Below are 21,090 nucleotides of genomic sequence, written 5' to 3' on the forward strand. Positions count from 1 at the left end.
ATATGTATAATTTGGATAAATTAATCTAAATTATGGATACCTTAATAGTAACAAAAAGTATTAATTTTTCAACTGAAAAGATATATTATTAAAAGATAAATATCAACAAGATTACCTTGGCCATAACTATGTATAGGTTATTCTTAATAACAGCTGTAATATCACGAACCAAGCCACTAACAACATAATTGTAAGCCTGTAGCCCTTTGTAGGCCTTCAAGTCATCAGCAGTGTAAGCACTGGGTGTAAACAACAAATAGTTTACAATGTCTGGGTAGCAAACAGATGGCAGAATTGGTGTCAGGTCCTCCTTATGTTTCCATTCTCCCTTGCCGCGAGTCTTATCATATGGGTCAAACCCATCAATCACAGCCAGTTTCTCCACATACCGTGCCCTTTCTGCAGCTGGTAATGTACTCACATAACCAGAATTATCATCCATCGTGTCACTTTACTCTCGCTCGTACTTTGTTTTATATTGTGAGTGCATGTACTTGGTCTTCCAATATGGCACCTAACAAAATCTCGCGGCGCGGTGACGTCATGCGGTAGCCCTCTATAGGGCACTGTATAGTGGAGACGCCATTTTGTAGTGCTGTCCGTGCTGAAAGAAATCAAATTAAAAGTCTCAAATTTGATTTAATAAAAGACAGCAGCAAAGAAGAAAGTATTCAGCCTTGATTTAAAAAGAACTGAAAGCTGCAGGTATTTCCGTATCTTGGCAGGCTGAGTGGTATGCTGGGGCACCTCTTGCCAGCAGACCAGGATATCCAGAGGGAACTTGTGTGGTTCAGTGTTGACCTGACCATCCCCAGCTTCAAGGAGGGAGAGAGCATCGTGGAGTGGTGGGGTCATGTCTTCGACAAACCAGACAAGTGCCCCTCCCTGGGTGCACTGGTTAAGTGTTGCCTCTCCATCTTTCATGGACCTAGAGTTGAGTCCTCATTTAGTCTGATGAATGATGTAATTGATCAAAGGAGTGGCAACATGAATGTGGAAACATTTAATGCAATACAGACGGTCAAGTACACGCTGATGTCCAGGGGGAAGACAGCTATGCAGCTCTTTAGAAGGGAGGACGTGAAGTTTGGGGAAGTGGACAGAACATTGTGCAAGAACATTAACTCTGCAGCAGCCACATACAAACACCAGCAGAGGGTGAACAAGGAGGAAAAGCAGCAGAGCAAGTATGGCTCTCAAGCAACTTGCAGTGCTCAGCAGGCCAAGAAACCAACTGCTGAAGGAGAGAAGCGGGCAAGGCTGAAACATGTGGCAACTCGGCGAAAGCGGGCCCTGGAGACACTGGTGGTCCAGGCAAATAAAAGGAAAAAATTATCACTATTCCTTGTGTGTTCCACTTTCTTCGTTCTATTATTCGCATTTTTTTCCAGGGCATAATTTCACTATAACTACATGTATTTGTACTGTATGTCCTTGTGCAAATGTCAGTACAGTATACTTAGTAAGGAGGCTATAATATTTATTCTGGGGGAGGACCCCCCAAACAAAATAAAACAACACCAGAGGCCACGTCACTACTCGCGCACCCTTCTCACCTTTTTCACCCCTGACCCGTTTTCATGCCTGTTTGTTATATACCCTTTGTTGGCAATGACAGAGGTCAAACGTTTTCTGTAAGTCTTCACAAGGTTTTCACACACTGTTGCTGGTATTTTGGCCCATTCCTCTATGCAGATCTCCTCTAGAGCAGTGATGTTTTGGGGCTGTCGCTGGGCAACACGGACTTTCAACTCCCTCCAAAGATTTTCTATGGGGTTGAGATCTGGAGACTGGCTAGGCCACTCCAGGACCTTGAAATGCTTCTTATGAAGCCACTCCTTCGTTGCCCGGGCGGTGTGTTTGGGATCATTGTCATGCTGAAAGACCCAGCCACGTTTCATCTTCAATGCCCTTGCTGATGGAAGGAGGTTTTCACTCAAAATCTCATGATACATGGCCCCATTCATTCTTTCCTTTACACGGATCAGTCGTCCTGGTCCCTTTACAGAAAAACAGCCCCAAAGCATGATGTTTCCACCCCCATGCTTCGCAGTAGGTATGGTGTTCTTTGGATGCAACTCCGCATTCTTTCTCCTACAAACACAACAAGTTGAGTTTTTACCAAAAAGTTCTATTTTGGTTTCATCTGACCATATGACATTCTCACAATCCTCTTCTGGATCATCCAAATGCTCTCTAGCAAACTTCAGACGGGCCTGGACATGTACTGGCTTAAGCAGGGGGACATGTCTGGCACTGCAGGATTTGAGTCCCTGGCGGCGTAGTGTGTTACTGATGGTAGCCTTTGTTACTTTGGTCCCAGCTCTCTGCAGGTCATTCACTAGGTTCCCCCGTGTGGTTCTGGGATTTTTGCTCACCGTTCTTGTGATCATTTTGACCCCACGGGGTGAGATCTTGTGTGGAGCCCCAGATTGAGGGAGATTATCAGTGGTCTTGTATGTCTTCCATTTTCTAATAATTGCTCCCACAGTTGATTTCTTCACACCAAGCTGCTTACCTATTGCAGATTCAGTCTTCCCAGCCTGGTGCAGGTCTACAATTTTGTTTCTGGTGTCCTTTGACAGCTCTTTGGTCTTGGCCATAGTGGAGTTTGGAGTGTGACTCTTTGAGGTTGTGGACAGGTGTCTTTTATACTGATAACGAGTTCAAACAGGTGTCATTAATACAGGTAACGAGTGGAGGACAGAGGAGCCTCTTAAAGAAGTTGTTACAGGTCTGTGAGAGCCAGAAATCTTGCTTGTTTGTAGGTGACCAAATACTTATTTTACCGAGGAATTTACCAATTAATTAATTAAAAATCCTACAATGTGATTTCCTGGATTCTTTCCCCCCATTCTGTCTCTCATAGTTGAAGTGTACCTATGATGAAAATTACAGGCCTCTCTCATCTTTTTAAGTGGGAGAACTTGCACAATTGGTGGCTGACTAAATACATTTTTGCCCCACTGTATAAATTTTTCTTTTTTTTTATATGGAGCGCAAAGTGAATGTGACAGCCTTGGTGTTACTGCTTGTCCTGAGGCTTACAAAACAAACAAACAAAAAACCTGAAATGGTTGGAATGACTCTCTTTGAAGTATTTCAAGTTGAATCATGAATGAAAAAATTTTGAATCTGTCAACTGAACTACAAGCAATTTTCTGAGACTAAATTTTGTAAATTTTAAGTGCTTTCTGGCTAACATTCAACTTTGAGCATTTCTAATAGTTCAGATAGGGGAAAAACCCCGCTCCATCATGTCATCATGTCACAGGTCCACTAGCACAGAGATGGCCTCAGCATGATCTTGCAAAACAGGATTGCCAGTTGCCACGTAAAATATATTTACAAAAACAACCACCACCACAAACCAGCTCAATGGTCAGTAAAACCAAATAAATGGACAGTATTGTGTCGTAAAACCATGCTTTAATCCTAAATAGGCTTAGTCCTAAAGTGGTGTCGATTTATATTTAGTGGTATCAGTTATAGATACTGTCTTAATGTTTGCACAATTATTAGGCAAGTGAGTACTCTGACCCTACCATTATTGCTGTGCATGTTTTCCAACCCCAAGCTATATACACTTGAATGTTAATTGAATTTAAGCATTCTCAGTGGTATTTGTGTAATGAGGGAGGGTGTGGCCTAAAGTCATTAACACCCTATATTAAAGGAATAGAAAATGTCAAGTAAATACATGCATGGCTTGGTAGCTTGTAATATTGAGAGCCTGTAAGTTTCAGGCATGTTTGACCATTTATAAGAAAGTTGTGAGTGTTTTTTATATCGCTGCTCTAATGCCACCAGGAGGCTGCCATGTTGCCTGTTGGAAGGGCTATGCGTGACGTCATTTGGGTGCAAGGTTTAGTGTAGCTCTTCAGTACTGAAGGGGCAAAGCCAAAGGTCTACTAAGGTGACAATGTCAGGTTTTTAAAAAAAAATAAATTTTTTTCACTATACATCTGAAATAGTATATTAATGAGCTGCAACCCTGACTTATGGACAAACCTGAACTCTACCTGTAAGACGAGGCTGAAACTGTGTTATACTACTCGTTAACATGCTTGGCATGCTCTTGACTCATTCATGAAAAACTTCATCAAGACATCACCAGGTTAGCCTACCGTAATTACCGTAGTAGACAGTCCAACCCCCACGGCAACGGAGAAAGAAGGTAAACAAGCATTGCTTTACTATACAGGATTCATTACAGCAGGATGCACTTGTACGGAAAAAGGCGGAAATATTGCCTGAAACATCAGAGCTGCTGGTCTGGTCTGGATTTATTTGGTAAAATTCGTACATGTAAAAGATGCAGTATAAATAGCACTGAGGACAACACAAAGTATAAAACAGTACACTTATTTCCAATGTGGTCCTCTTGATGACAGCAGGAAAGAATAAAATATACAGGGTTCGTACGGTCATGGAAAACCTGGAAAAGTTATGGAATGTGATTTATGTCGTTTTCCAGGACTGGAATACTCCTGGAAACACGAGCACCCTGGAAAAGTTATGGAATTTATCTGCCTTCCTTTGTGAACAGACAATGTAATTTAAAATTGGTTATTGTATATTGTAAACAACTTATAATAAGAAAATCGTGCGTGTTGATTTGATTAACCGGCCAGTACGGAGATCATTACTGATCCGCTTTTTTCCCCTCTCCGGCCACTGTTCATATCATGTGTGACGTGCATTGCCTAGATGCAATGTAAACTTCCCTCAGTCTTTAGATCAGATCGCGTGGCTTGTACTATGCCAAGAGACAAAGTACACAATGCCAGGGAAATGTACATTTAATAATGTCTGGCTTCATGCTGAAAAATACAAATCGTGGTTGGAGAGGGTAGAGGACCCTGGAAGAGCCAAATGTGTCTTGTGCAGTAAAATATTCGACATAGCTAACATGGGAGAAGCAGCTCTTACTAGCCATGCCAAAGGCGCTAAGCACCAAGCTGTAGTCACTGCCCGCCAAGCAAACTCAATCGTCATTTTTTTTTTCAACTTCACACGACGACACCCACATCCACGCCAACATCTACCTGCATTACTGCCACTTTGTCTTTGAGACAAGGAATGCTTTCAAGTGCTGTGACTAGAAATGACTCGCTTACTGCGGAGATATTCTGGGCGCTAAAGGTAATCAAAGCTCACTACTCCTTCAAGTCGTGTGAGGATACAGCCCAGTTGTTCCAGGCCATGTTTCCCGATAGTCTCTGCACATTTGGACTATCTTCATAACAAGGTAAAGAAGAGAATGCGAGATTGTGAAAGCAGCCATAACATTTATATCCTGTTTATTCCGAACATGCATATTTGATGTTTGAACATGTTGATCAAATAACAATGCAAACAATGGACTCCAGTCTTCAGCTCAGACAAAATAAGTGAGAAGGAATGAGGTGAATGCAACACCAAATAAGAGAAGCAGAAAGACTGTAACTCAAGAAAACCCCTATTAATCCATTAAATGTCTAGGTTCACATTCGTGAACCCCTACTACAACACACCTTTCCTATTAGTTTCACTGTAGTTACTGAATAAATAAACTTAAATGGTTATAATGTGGAAAATTCCTTTTAATTTTGTTCTAAGGGTGTGCACATTTTGGTTGCATCGTCGCTTCTATTAAACACTTTTACTTTGTACTAACTATGGTTTACATAATATTTGGCATATATATATGCCAAATATGCCCCCCCCCCCCCCGAAAAAAGATAGCTAAGCCATTATTATTATTATTATTATTATTAGCCTATTATTATTATTATTATTATTATTATTATTATTATTAGGCTGTTTTTTATTGTGTATTATTACATTATCACTTACAACACAGTCTGAAACTGAAAATGTCCAGTTTTGCCCTATATCCTTTTAAAAAATTTCTGGATCCAGACGTGGTTCTGGATCACCTCCAAAATTTAAGTTTTTCACTGGGCCAAGACACACACACAGTAAAATTTTCATATAAATCCATCTGGGGTTTTTTTTTCTGCAAAGTTGCTAACAAACAAACTCTACCGGAGGTAGTGTTAACAAATGTCTCAGTGTGACACATGAGCCTGCTTTGTTTGGCAGAGTTCTCGAATTGTTGGCTCAATTTTAGTTAAACACAGCCTCAGGTCATCCCCAATCTGTGCACGATTGCGGTACTTTGTTTTGAGCGCAGTCGGTTTTGAAAAGCCTGCCTCACACAAGTATGTTGACGCGAAAGGTAGGAGAATTTTTAAGGCAACGTCACAGAGCTGGGGGTACTCCTGCAATCAGTCACTACGTTTACATGCACATAGAGAGAATCAAATTTCTGCCGTTGCTCGACTGAAATCGAAGTTCAAAATGCCATGTATACACCTTAATTCAGCTGAAATTGAACTGAACTTGATTTCTCGGAATCGAGCTACACGACCTAGTTTATGCGATTTCTGCCGAGCTACTTTGTGCATGTAAACCCTATCGAGCTAGTTGTCGAACTACTTCCGGAAGTGACGAGTGACGAGACCACAAGCGGGAAACACAACAGCCTCGGTCGGCATGACAACGAATCATGAATCTTTTCTTTTTGTGGCATTGTTTGCACTGTTAAAATTTAGCTCACTTACTGTATCACCAAATACATCTGTACAGCTGTTGCATAGCTGTGAATTGTGTACATAAACAAGTCATTGTATTTGTGTGTGTGTATGTATGTGTATGTGTATATATATATATATATATATATATATATATATATATATATATACACACACAAATACAATAAACACAATACAACTTTTTGTGTGTTTAAATACAATAAACACAAAGTTCAATTGTTTTGTTTTTATTGACATTCTTCAGATGTTGGACATATATATATATATATATATATATATATACACATACATATATACACATATATATACACACATATATATATATATATATATATATATATATATATATATATGTGTATATATGTGTGTGTGTGTGTATATATATATATATATATATATATATATATATATATATATATATATGTCCAACATCTGAAGAATGTCAATAAAAACAAAACAATTGAACTTTTTGTGTGTTTATTAAGACATAAGTTAAATTGTAAGCAAAAAAAAAAAATTTTTTTGTAAGCAAAAAATGGACTTTAGAAAAATATTATTGTGCAAAATAAGTTGTCTTACAAAACAGTGGTCTGCGCCGGACAGTTTGTAGCCATAGTCTGTTAGAGCAAGCCTAACAGCTTGAACACGGAACTGCTAGTGTTGCCAGATTGGGGGTTTTAAGTGTATTTTAGCGGATTTGAACATGTTTTGGGCTGGAAAACGTCAGCAGTATCTGGCAACACTATAGCTCTTCTTCATGACGACAACCGGAAGTGTACCAACACGATGGGGCGTGTAGCGCCACGTGTGGCTCGGGTGCACAATGCACCTTGCACAATAGCCCGATTTCACTTGTGCATGTAGGATTGGATTTCTCTGGCACCCCTGCTGGGACCCTTTGCTCGATTACCAACAGCAGCTCGATTTGGACGTGCATGTAAACGTAGTCAGTGTTACCCAGAAGGATGTAAGAGAATAGGTGCTAAAAAGGTGTTTCAGCCTGCTGTCACTCTTCAGCTCAATAAGCTGCTTTTGCATTTGCGGTACAAACAAATGGGTCCCGAACCCATGAAAATGACTAACTGGTAGTTCTCCTTGAAATAAGAAACTAACTGCTGCTTAAGCCCAGACAGGTGATCTGCAGCTGATATGAAAAATAGAGGAGAAATCACTGCCACGTGCCTCAGTGATGAAGTCTGCGAGGCTAGGGAACGTCACAATTTCTGACAATTATGTGGTCATGCCAGAGGACAAGTTTTTGGATGAAAGCATCCACTCTGTCAGCAAGGACCAACACATTGGAATCTCAACCTTGCAAAGACAGATTCAAACTATTCAGTCTGTCAAATATGTCGACCAAATATGACAAGGAAGCTAGCCACAGGGAATAATGGAGATGCTTGGCCAGTTCCGAATTGCTTTCAGTCAAAAACAATTTCACCTCTTCTCGCAGCTCATACAAGCGCTGTAACACAATCCCTCTGGAAAGCCAGCAAACCTTTTGTGTGCAAGAGCAACTGTTCATGCCCAGAACCCATTTCCTGACACAGGACCCCGAATAACCGTGAATTCAATGGATGCGACTTACTGTAGTTTATCATTTGAACTGCCTGTTGAAGCACAGACTGGAAGAGCGTCGGCATTTTTTTTTAGCTGCAAGTGCCTTGCGATGGATCATGCAATGAGTCCATCTTGCTAATGGAGCTGCCTGTTGAAGGCGTGTCACTAGGCCACTCTCACGTCCCGTCATTGATCGTGCCCCATCGGTACAAATACCAGCACACTCTTCCCAGACCAAGTCTGCATTTTTGACAAACGAGTCAATAAGATGAAAGCTTCCTTCCCCAGTTGTACGGGTTTGAAGAGGAAGACAAAATAGAATGTCCTCTTCAATCCCTTGGTCTTTCACAAACCTTACATAGGTAAGCACCTGAGCCTGCCCAGCAATATCAGTCGATTCATCTAACTGCAATGCATAGTAAGGACTCCAACTAGTTGTAGCAATTGCTCCTTAACATTACTGGCCAAATCGGAGATCCTGCAAGCTACAGTGTCATTAGATAGTGGAATGTCACTAAGTTTAGTGGTGGCACTTCCCCCAGCATTATTCTGCAAATATCCTGTGCTGCAGGTAAAATCAGTGTCTCGGCTATAGTATGTGGCTTCCCAAGTTTAGCTATTCTTTGGGAGACCACGTACGAAGCTTCGAGACACTGAGTAGACACGGTGGTATGTTTGGTTATGGTGGACTTTTGTAGATGAAGGGCATCACACTTTCTTTTGAAATAATCCACTGGTTGGTTTTGCATGTCAGGGTGCTTGGTGTCCAAATGGCTCTTTAATTTGCATGGTTTCATGCTGTCATTGGCAAGCACCTCTGCACAAACGACATATTGCGGACGTGGTTCCAGTGTGCCAGTAACAGAAAAACCGTATTGTAAATAACTTTAGTCATATTTGCGGAGTTCCGGTTTTTTGGGAACTGATGTATCAGTGGTACCAGCTCTTTTTTCACGAATTAGAAATGTGTTCATTTATTTATTAACCCAATAAAAGATCGTGATGCTGTAAGTGTGAACATAGTAAAGGGACTTGCTCTGCTAAGAATGCTAGCACCTTACCACCACGCACCAGACTTAGCTCTGCTAAAATGAGCAATTTACAAACCATGCTTAATGTAATTAAGTTAAAATATAATTAACTATGATATGGTGTTGGACCTTACAATTTTTAATCGAAGAAAAAAGGTAAAGGAAAGAGAGAAAAAAGTAGGAGAAAGATTAAAGAAAGGAGAGAGAGTAGGTTGACAAGTAGGCAAAGGAGACAAGGGAGAAAGTAAGTTGACAAGTAGGAAAGAGAGATGGTAAGATCAGATTTAAATGGAGTTTTAAAGTGAGAAAAGAGGGCTGAAATAGTCTTTAAAAAAGACTGTGTTTAAATTATTACTGCAATAGCAGTGCTGGAAGGCTATCTATATATGCAAGGATATAGCCTTTAAAAAGACTGTTGGTAAAAGGTAATTGAAAAGCTAATAGTAGGCTATATGAAAGCTGCAATGATACGAGCTTGACTCGATTGCACAGTGGTGTGTTTCCGATGTCTGTGATCTCTTATGTACTTGAGGTGTGTCTACAACCCCGATTCCAAAAAAGTTGGGACAAAGTACAAATTGTAAATAAAAACGGAATGCAATAATTTACAAATCTCAAAAACTGATATTGTATTCACAATAGAACATAGACAACATATCAAATGTCAAAAGTGAGACATTTTGAAATTTCATGTCAAATATTGGCTCATTTGAAATTTCATGACAGCAACACATCTCAAAAAAGTTGGGACAGGGGCAATAAGAGGCTGGAAAAGTTAAAGGTACAAAAAAGGAACAGCTGGAGGACCAAATTGCAACTCATTAGGTCAATTGGCAATAGGTCATTAACATGACTGGGTATAAAAAGAGCATCTTGGAGTGGCAGCGGCTCTCAGAAGTAAAGATGGGAAGAGGATCACCAATCCCCCTAATTCTGCGCCAACAAATAGTGGAGCAATATCAGAAAGGAGTTCGACAGTGTGAAATTGTAAATAGTTTGAACATATCATCATCTACAGTGCATAATATCATCAAAAGATTCAGAGAATCTGGAAGAATCTCTGTGCGTAAGGGTCAAGGCCGGAAAACCATACTGGGTCCCCATGATCTTCGGGCCCTTAGACGGCACTGCATCACATACAGGCATGCTTCTGTATTGGAAATCACAAAATGGGCTCAGGAATATTTCCAGAGAACATTATCTGTGAACACAATTCACTGTACCATCCGCCGTTGCCAGCTAAAACTATAGTTCAAAGAAGCCGTATCTAAGCATGATCCATAAGCGCAGACGTCTTCTCTGGGCCAAGGCTCATTTAAAATGGACTGTGGCAAAGTGGAAAACTTTTCTGTGGTCAGACGAATCAAAATTTGAAGTTCTTTATGGAAATCAGGGATGCCGTGTCATTCGGACTAAAAAGGAGAAGGACGACCCAAGTTGTTATCGGTGCTCAGTTCAGAAGCCTGCATCTCTGATGGTATGGGGTTGCATTAGTGCGTGTGGCATGGGCAGCTTACACATCTGGAAAGACACCATCAATGCTGAAAGGTATATCCAGGTTCTAGAGCAACCTATGCTCCCATCCAGACGACGTCTCTTTCAGGGAAGACCTTGCATTTTCCAACATGACCATGCCAAACCACATACTGCATCAATTACAGCATCATGGCTGCATAGAAGAAGGGTCCGGGTACTGAACTGGCCAGCCTGCAGTCCAGATCTTTCATCCATAGAAAACATTTGGCGCATCATAAAACGGAAGATACGACAAAAAAAGACCTAAGACAGTTGAGCAACTAGAATCCTACGTTAGACAAGAATGGGTTAACATTCCTATCCCTAAACTTGAGCAACTTGTCTCCTCAGTCCCCAGACGTTTACAGACTGTTGTAAAGAGAAAAGGGGATGTCTCACAGTGGTAAACATGGCCTTGTCCCAACTTTTTTGAGATGTGTTGTCATGAAATTTAAAATCACCTAATTTTTCTCTTTAAATGATACATTTTCTCAGTTTAAACATTTGATATGTCATCCATGTTCTATTCTGAATAAAATATGGAATTTTGAAACTTCCACATCATTGCATTCTGTTTTTATTTACAATTTGTACTTTGTCCCAACTTTTTTGGAATCGGGGCTGTATAAAATTTCCTTGCTGAGATTTCAAATAACTCTCTGTTTTCATTGGCTGGACTGAAGATGTTTGTTATTTGTTGGTGCATCTGTAAACCAGCCCCTTGCATTTGCCACTGAGCGGTCTGTGACCACATGCCCCACTCGCTGAGTGTCCGTGCCCCCCAGTTTGAGAACCACTGGTTTATATCATCTATCTTCATAACTGTATTTTAAAAGTGGGTTTTCTTTTCTTTTAAGGTGTGCATAATTATTAGGCAGCTGCTTTATCTCAGGCAAAATGGGGCAAAAAAGAGATTTAACAGAAACTGAAAAGACAAAAATTGTAAGATGCTTATCAGAGGGATGCAGCATTCTAGAAATAGCTAAGCTATTGAAACATGACCATAGAACAAACATTTTGTTGCAAATAGTAAACGGGGTCGCAAAAAATGTGTGGAGAAGAAAAGATGCAAATTAACTGCAAGACTTGAGAAGGATTAAACGTGAAGCTACCAGGAACCCATTATCCTCCAGTGCCACCATATTCCAGAACTACAACCTACGTAGTGTCCAGAAGTACAAGGTGTTCGGTGCTCAGAAACATGGCCAAAGTAAAGAAGGCTGAAACACGACAACCACTAAACAAGACTCATGAGTTAAAACATCAAGATTGGGCCAAGAAATATCTGAAGACAGCTTTTTCAAAGGTTTTATGGACTGATAAAATGAGTGACTCTTGATGGACCAGATGGATGGGACCGTGGCTAGATAACTAATGGACACGCAGCACCACTTCGACTCAGACACCAGCAAGGTGGAGGAGGGGTACTGGTATGAGCTGCTGTTTTCAGGATAAGCTAATGGGACCATTTGGGGTTGAAGATGGACTTAAAATCAACTCCCAAACCTACTGCCAGTTTCTAGAAGATGCATTCTTCAAGCAGTGATACAGGAAGAAATCTGCATCATTCAAGGTGGCCATGATTTTTATGCAGGACGATGTACCATCACATGCATCCAAGTACTCTACTGTTTGGCTAGCCAGCAGAAGCCTTAAAGATGAGAGTAATGGCGTGCCCCACCACCACCACCTGACTTAAACCCTATTGAGAACTTGTGGGCCCTTCTTAAACGTGAGATTTACAGTGAGGGAAGACAATACACCACTCTGAACAGCATTTGGGAGGCCGTGGTTGCTGCTGCACAAAAAGTTGATCATCAGCAAATTAAAAAAAAAAAACTATCAGACTCCATGGATAGAAGGCTCATGGCAGTTATTGAAAAGAAGAGTGGCTATATTGGTCACTGAATATTTTTGAAATGCCAAAAGTGATTTTGTTAATTCTGAGTTGTTTTTGTTACACCTACTTGCTTATTTTAATTTTTAGAGTGAGGTGGGAAAATTTTAGCTTTTCATTGAGTTGCATAATAATTCTGCACACTAAATGTTGCCTAATAATTATGCACACTTATTTCCCTGAGAAAGCCTAAACTCCCTTTTCCTCTGTCAAACATTTGGGTTTTAGGTTTATTAACAATTTGGATTGACTGAGAGCACTGTATTTGTTCAACAATAAAATTAATCCTCAGGAATACAACTTGCCTAATAATTGTGCACACAGTGTATAGCTGTGACAGTCTGTGTATACGTCCAGTCATAATTGTGTTATGCCACTACATAGTACTTTGGTTGAATCTATAAAAATGACCATAATAATCACTGTTTTGAGAAGGTAATTATCAATATTAGAATTATCACTAATGTTACCTGGCTAGCTTGTTGCTAATTCTACTTGCTATTTACTGCTGGCTAGCTTGTTGACATTACAGGCTATTGTCTGTTGCTGTGCTGCAATTTCAGTTCAGAATGTTGCATGAATGTGTCAAGCTCACTATGGTAAAACAGTACCCAGAGCCACTCAGGCCTGTAGCTTATGAACTTTGTGCTTTGGCAGAGCAAATAAGACACATTTATTTCCATTTTGCATGTTGAGCATCCAGAGTTGGGAATTGATGTTATCAAAGGCACTGCGAATGCAGCACAAGTCTTGCCCTGAGCATAACATTTAAAATTGTGGTATGCTATTACTCCAGTGCTATACTGTTTGTTAGATATTCTTTCAAGTTGTGCATTGCTGTAAATCTAGACTCAATTTTTATACCAGGGTGACCTTAATTTCTCTGAAAAGTTTGTTTTTCTGAAGTTTTTTTTTTTTAAGTACATTGTTGAAAATGAAAAGCAGTTCTGTTAGCTGTGTTTTTAAAGAATGTTCTCATGTTTAATATCTCTGGAAACTATTCCAGTTAAACTCCCTTTGATTCAAGCCTTGCACTATTGCTACGGTGTTATGATATTTAATGTGATCGATGATAAAAAAATAAGTTTGTAAGGAAGCTCCTTCCTAATTTATATAATTTTACTGTTGGGTGGCAAGGTCGTGCAGGGGGTAATATTGTTGCCTCACGTCTCCAGGGTCCTGGATTTGATCCTGAGCTTGGGTTACTGTTTGTGTGATGATGGTGGACCGTACTAGAGAAGTGTCTTTTTTGTGCAGATGACGAGTATGGGTCTGGGAGATCCTTGTTCTTTTAACTTCATAGACCCTCCTGCAACCTTGAGCATTCAGGCATCTGTGAAGTATCTAAAGGATCAAGGGGCACTAGACACTCAGGGAGCACTCACCCCCATTGGCAGTCTGCTAGCCAAGCTGCCTGTGGATGTAGTTATTGGTATGAGATATCAAAATGTCATTTTGATGATATTGGTTCTGAGTGTTTTTGTTTTTCCTGAAATGGCATGAACCCATATTAAACCAGTTTTAATGTACATTTTTAGGTAAAATGCTAGTTCTAGGTTCACTGTTCAATCTGGTGGAGCCAGTGTTGACTGTAGCTGCAGCACTGAGTGTTCAGTCACCATTTCTGCGCAGTACTCAGCACAACCCAGATTGCATCACTGCACGCCAACCTTTGCAAAGTGACCTGGGAGACCCTTTCACCCTGCTCAACACCTTCAATGCATGGGTACAGGTCAGTCAGCTATGTGTTTAGGTCATGTAATTTTTGTGGAACTTGCATCAGGTTACAGGTGTTGCACCAAAGTCCAAATAGAACAGCAGCTGGATATATACAAGTGTACTGCTATTCATGAGCTTGCTTACCCCCCATGTTTTTGCCCTCTGTAGGTGAAGGGGGATAGGGGAGGAGGCTCCAGGAAGTGGTGCAAAAGAAGAGGACTAGAGGAACAGAGACTGTATGAGATGGCCAACCTGAGACAACAATTCAAGGTTGTTAATCGTAGTTCAATCTGAAATATGCATGCATTAATTCTGCAAGTTAAGGAGATGAGAATCATGATGGTGGACTTAAAGGGTACCAGTACAACATTTTAAATATGCTCGATATCAATAGTACAAGCCCTAATTATAATAATGCCCACAAGTGTGGCCACCTAATCAGCTATCATAAGTAGTTTTAAGTGCTTAAAAGTCCCTAAGCACATCAAGCTTTTTGCACATGAGCAACCAGTATGGCACCTGGGATGTGGTGTGTGTGTGTGTGTGTGTGTGTGTGTGTGTTGGCATCCGTCAGTCAGTGATGACTATGGGGTTGCGCTTTAGGAGGTACAACCTCTACTGTGGCTGTAGAGGCCGATCCTTGATCGGCACTGACGATTGCAGCGAGGACACATGAATGTTGCATTATTGATGGGCTGCTGTTGGAATTGCCTGTCCTTTCCTCTTTGGCGTTGTTCCGCTGCCTTGGCTCTCACGTTCCCCTCACTTTCGGTCAATCCGTAGTGCACCAGAGACCTCCAGACTGACCTGTCTGTCGCACGGGTCTCCCAGTTGTTGGTGTCGATGCCACACGCCTTCATGTCACGTTTGCAGACGTCTGAGAAGCGAAGGAAGGGCCGGCCTGCCTTGCGCTTACCGCTTGACAATTCCCCATATAACAGGTCTTTGAGGATTCGCCCGTCATCCATCCTGTGAACGTGGCCCAACCAGCGAAGACGTTGCTTGCGAAGCAAGGTGTACATGCTCGGTATGTCTGCTTTAGCTAGCACTTCGTTGTTGGTTACTTTGTCTTTCCAAGTGATGCCGAGAAGCCTACGCAGACATCTCATGTGAAGAACATGAAGTTTCTTTTCGTGCCGTGCATAAGTGGTCCAGGACTCGCTGCCGTAGAGCAGAGTGCTTATGACGCAAGCTTGATAGACTTTGCTTTTGGTGGAGACAGTGAGGTGTTTGTTTTCCCAGACACGCTTTGATAATTTAGCCATCATTGTTGAAGCTTTTCCGATACGTTTGTTGATTTCAACGTCCAACGAGAGTGTGTTGGTTGTAGTAGACCCAAGATATTGGAATTGGTGGACGACTTGTAAGTTTTCCCCATGAACTGTGATATTTGGTGGCTCTGGTGTTGCTTGGCCCATGATCTGCATTTTCTTCTGGCTGATTCGTAGACTGAACAGGTCACATGCACTAGAGAAATCATCCATTAGCCTCTGAAGACCTTCTTGAGAATGAGAGACGATGGCAGCATCATCGGCAAACAACATGTCTCTAATAGTGACTTTTCGCACCTTCGACTTGGCGCACAAACGAGCAATGTTGTAGAGTTGGCTGTCTGATCTTGTGTGGAGAAAAACGCCGTCGTTTGATGTACCAAAAGCATGTTTCAACAGAAGAGCAAAGAAAATGCCAAAGAGGGTTGGTGCTAGTACGCATCCTTGTTTCACCTCGTTTCTTACCCCAAACTCTTTGGAGATGCTGCCGTCGAACTGCATGGTACTCATCATGCCATCATGGAAGGATCGAATAAGACTGAGAAGTCTAGGCGAACATCCAATAAGAGGCAGCATCTTGAACAGGCCGTCTCTACTCACTAGGTCAAAGGCCTTGGTCAGATCAATGAAGGCCAGATAGAGGGGTTGATTCTGCTCTCTACATTTTTCTTGGAGTTGACATAGGGAAAAGATCATATCAACAGTGGATCTATTTGAGCGAAATCCGCACTGTGACTCGGGATATATTCTCTCTGCTAAGACTTGAAGTCTCACCAGAATGATGCGTGCGAACAATTTACCAACAATGCTCAGAAGTGAGATGCCTCTATAGTTGTTGCAGTCACTGCGGTCACCTTTGTTTTTGTAGAGTGTGATGATGTTGGTGTCCCTCATATCTTGGGGAACAGCACCTTCCTCCCAGCATTTAAGTAGTAGTTTGTGTAGCGGTTCTAGGAGGCAAGCTTTACCGCTTTTGATGACTTCTCCAGGTATGCAGTCTTTGCCAGGAGCCTTGCCCGATGGGAGTTTATCTATTGCTTTGGAGACATCTTCTAACGATGGAGGTTCGTCTAGTTCGGTCAATGTAGGTAAGCGTTCTATGGCGTCAAGGGTGGTTTGACTAACTGTGTTTTCTGCTGAATAAAGTTCTGAGTAGTGTTCGACCCATCTTTCGAGTTGCTTTGTTTTGTCGGAAATCGCTTCACCTGATTTAGTTTTAAGGGGAGCTGTTTTGGCTATGGTGGGACCGATTGCTTTTTTTAAATTCCATCGTACATCGCTTTTATATTTCCTGTGTCTGACGCTTGTTGAACTGTGCTACTAAGGTTGATCCAGAACTCGTTCGCGCATTTTCTCACTGTGTGTTTAACGGTGTTCCTAGCTGATCTTAAAGATGCTAGTGTTGCTTGACTTGGATGATCTTTATAAGATTTCAGGGCATTACGTTTTGCTACAATGAAGGGTTCGAGTTTTCCTGAATTTTCCTCATACCAGTCGTTGTTGATAGCCAGGTACCGGAAGTTAAGTGTAGCCAATGTAAACGTACTTGCTAGCCTGGATTTAGTCAGATGAAAGAGAGTTATCTTCAAGTCAGTATGGATACTGGAGAAACCAGACATCTGTATAAACCTTGGAAAAAAGACCTGTCTGCATAAGGGAAAATGATTTCGGCAGCAAATCCTCAGCTAATTTCAATGATGAAATAGGTGCTGCTTTGCAAGCGCAAAATGAGGAAGGCAGGTCAAAGGGTTAAGCAGCTACCTGGTGCTGATGTGGAAAGTGTGCCAAGTGGAACAAAAATGACGTGTGTGTGTTGTAAAGAACGCAAACTTTTATGATTTTATAATACAGGCACAGTCATTGAACTGTTTAACGGATAAACCCGGTTTGGAAATGTATGTTGCACACAAGCCTACATTGGAAGTGGCCTATAGAGGACTTTCACTGATGTCACAGATTTTTGTTTTTCACACAGTGGTCTGCCATATTACCAGTGTGGAGGAAAAGTAATAAATCGACACTTTGAGACTAGAAGAAAGCAGAAAGAAATCTGACTTTATTACACCTTTGCGAAAGCAGGCTTCTAAGTAGTGAATACCAGCGTTTCACCCAGGAAAGAAGCGCTTCCTGTTTACTTGCGCACACTTTTAATATAGTCTCAGCATGCTAAGTGTTTTCCTTCTTCCCTTCATGGATGGTGGTCAGAGCATTTTGCTCTGCGGTTGTTGTCCTGGAGCTGCTTCTCTGGGTGTCTGCCATTTAATAACAATACTATCTCTACACACACACACACACACACACACACACACACACACTTGTAATAACATTCCATACCTTATATAGACGGTGTTTTCCTAAAACTCACTTCTCTAAAAATCACTACTTTGCAAATTTCCTCTATATGTTCCCCCTTTTTATCAATTCTTTGATAAATTATAATAAAGCAAAAGTCTTTCCCTAATACATTTTTCTCTGTCCCTGTCTTTCCTATGCAGGCTTTCAAACAGGCATTTTATTAACAGGGAAAATGGAAACGATTATACTGCTGTTTTTGCGAGACAGACATCTCTACACTAATGGCAGATTAACAGTTAGAAAAAGATGCAGATTACATTATACAAATCCAACATGACTGTTATACTATTGTTTAGCCAGCAACAAGTATAAGCAAGAATAAACAGTTTCTCATTTTATCTATAGTTCATGCTTGTTCACAGTTGAGAAAGGGGGATTATAATTCTCATATGGGCTCTGAGGTCAGTTTGAAAATTCATCTGAATCCATTCTCACCGTCTGGTGACTTTCCATGATCGTACGCGCTATCTTCATCATCATACCTCTCAAGCATTGTAGGACACATGGTCCAACCACACACATCGGGAGCAACACACATCACTGTTGTGAGTATAGTTATTAACCAATGTACCCATACATTACCCCATTGGAGAAGTCAGGAGAACCAGTCACTGATGGGCAGTGGAGCAATCACTGCTTCTCACATATGAGCAATGATGGAGATGTTTTGGTAGTTGTCTGGTATATAGAAACAACAGGAGGTGTTTAATATCTTACATCCCCGATTCCAAAAAAGTTGGGACAAAGTACAAATTGTAAATAAAAACGGAATGCAATGATGTGGAAGTTTCAAAATTCCATATTTTATTCAGAATAAAAAGAACATCAACATAGATGACATATCAAATGTTTAAACTGAGAAAATGTATCATTTAAAGAGGAAAAATTAGGTGATTTTTAAATTTCATGACAACACCACATCTCAAAAAAGTTGGGACAAGGCCAAGTTTACCACTGTGAGACATCCCCTTTTCTCTTTACAACAGTCTGTAAACGTCTGGGGACTGAGGAGACAAGTTGCTCAAGTTTAGGGATAGGAATGTTAACCCATTTTGTCTAATGTGGGATTCTAGTTGCTCAACTGTCTTAGGTCTTTTTTTTTGTTGTATCTTCCGTTTTATGATGCGCCAAATGTTTTCTATGGGTGAAAGATCTGGACTGCAGGCTGGCCAGTTCAGTACCCGGACCCTTCTTCTACGCAGCCATGATGCTGTAATTGATGCAGTATGTGGTTTGGCATTGTCATGTTGGAAAATGCAAGGTCTTCCCTGAAAGAGACATCGTCTGGATGGGAGCATATGTTGCTCTAGAACCTGGATATACCTTTCAGCATTGATGGTGTCTTTCCAGATGTGTAAGCTGCCCATGCCACACGCACTAATGCAACCCCATACCATCAGAAATGCAGGCTTCTGAACTGAGCGCTGACAACAACTTGGGTTGTCCTTCTCCTCTTTAGTCCGAATGACACAGCGTCCCTGATTTCCATAAAGAACTTCAAATTTTGATTCGTCTGACCACAGAACAGTTTTCCACTTTGCCACAGTCCATTTTAAATGAGCCTTGGCCCAGAGAAGACGTCTGCGCTTCTGGATCATGTTTAGATACGGCGTCTTCTTTGAACTATAGAGTTTTAGCTGGTAACGGCGGATGGCACGGTGAATTGTGTTCACAGATAATATTCTCTGGAAATATTCCTGAGCCCATTTTGTGATTTCCAATACAGAAGCATGCCTGTATATGATGCAGTGCCGTCTAAGGGCCCGAAGATCACGGACGCCCAGTATGGTTTTCCGGCCTTGACCCTTACGCACAGAGATTCTTCCAAATTCTCTGAATCTTTTGATGATGATATGCACTGTAGATGATGATGATATGTTCAAACTCTTTGCAATTTTACACTGTCAAACCTCCTTTCTGATATTGCTCCACTATTTGTCGGCGCAGAATTAGCGGGATTGGTGATCCTCTTCCCATCTTTACTTCTGAGAGCCTCTGCCACTCCAAGATGCTCGTTTTATACCCAGTCATGTTAATGACCTATTGCCAGTTGACCTAATGAGTTGCAATTTGGTCCTCCAGCTGTTTCTTTTTTGTACCTTTAACTTTTCCAGCCTCTTATTGCCCCTGTCCCAACTTTTTTGAGATGTGTTGCTGTCATGAAATTTCAAATGAGCCAATATTTGGCATGAAATTTCAAAATGTCTCACTTTCGATATTTGATATGTTGTCTATGTTCTATTGTGAATACAATATCAGTTTTTGAAATTTATAAATTATTGCATTCTGTTTTTATTTACAATTTGTACTTTGTCCCAACTTTTTTGGAATCGGGGTTGTACACACACCACCTTTCTCTGCCAATAAAGTGTCCAGTGCATATCTGTTCTGAATCACAGCTTTTCTCAGGGTATCCAGTTGAATTTATGAGGGTGAGGGCTGACTCTGTGTCATTGGCTAACCTTAGCAGCTGCCATGCCAGCCCATTGATCTTGTTTAAGGCTGCTGTTGTTCCTCCACCCAAGAACAGAGACCACCCCACATTCGCTCCTGGCAATGTCCACGGGTCAGCGAGGACATACCCATTATATCTAGTGGGAGTTGATCTTTTCATGATATGGTGAGCTTTCTTCTGAAATGGATTATCTTGAGCAATCATTAGACCAGGAAACACCATGGAAGGGTAACAGCACCCATTCCAGCTCCAGTCTGTTGGAATAGTTGAATATGCGTGTGAACCACAGACCCACATGATCAACGGATAAGAAGCCATACTCAGTTTTGCCTTCTTCATACTGATGATGGAATCAGCAAAGCCAATGTGATATCTTGTTTCATTCTGGGAGCATTGTGTGGAGTATAAGTTTTACATTCAGACATTCCAAGAGGTGTTGATCCACCAGAACATACACGTGTCTCCATGGGCACATGGAACTAGATATGAGACCATGTGCTGCACTGGCTCTGGGGGTTTAGAACAACTTGCGATTAGGCCTTCTGCTGCTATCCTAGAAGCTTGTGTATTGCAAAGTTGTTGTTCTATGGAGAGAACTAACTGCATACTCTCACCTACCCAGCATTTGGTTTTGTCCTTGTTGCGCTCTGTAGCCATCTCGCTGTCCAGTGGCACGTTGGCCCAGTTT

The 21,090-nt window shown here is 41.2% G+C and overlaps 1 protein-coding gene across 1 annotated transcript in view; it reads left to right on the forward strand.

Annotated features, from left to right (window-relative positions):
* Window positions 1-21,090, forward strand: part of dhx34 (DEAH (Asp-Glu-Ala-His) box polypeptide 34) — a 156,515-nt gene that overhangs the window by 64,699 nt on the left and 70,726 nt on the right. Inside the window, exons 6-8 of the mRNA XM_060923998.1 lie at window positions 13,860-14,034; window positions 14,141-14,334; window positions 14,490-14,591. Of these exons, the coding sequence (XP_060779981.1) occupies window positions 13,860-14,034; window positions 14,141-14,334; window positions 14,490-14,591 (471 nt within the window). The remainder of the gene's footprint in view (window positions 1-13,859; window positions 14,035-14,140; window positions 14,335-14,489; window positions 14,592-21,090) is intronic.

This window comes from Neoarius graeffei, chromosome 6 (assembly GCF_027579695.1).
Source record: "Neoarius graeffei isolate fNeoGra1 chromosome 6, fNeoGra1.pri, whole genome shotgun sequence".
NCBI classification, from domain to species: Eukaryota; Metazoa; Chordata; class Actinopteri; order Siluriformes; family Ariidae; genus Neoarius; species Neoarius graeffei.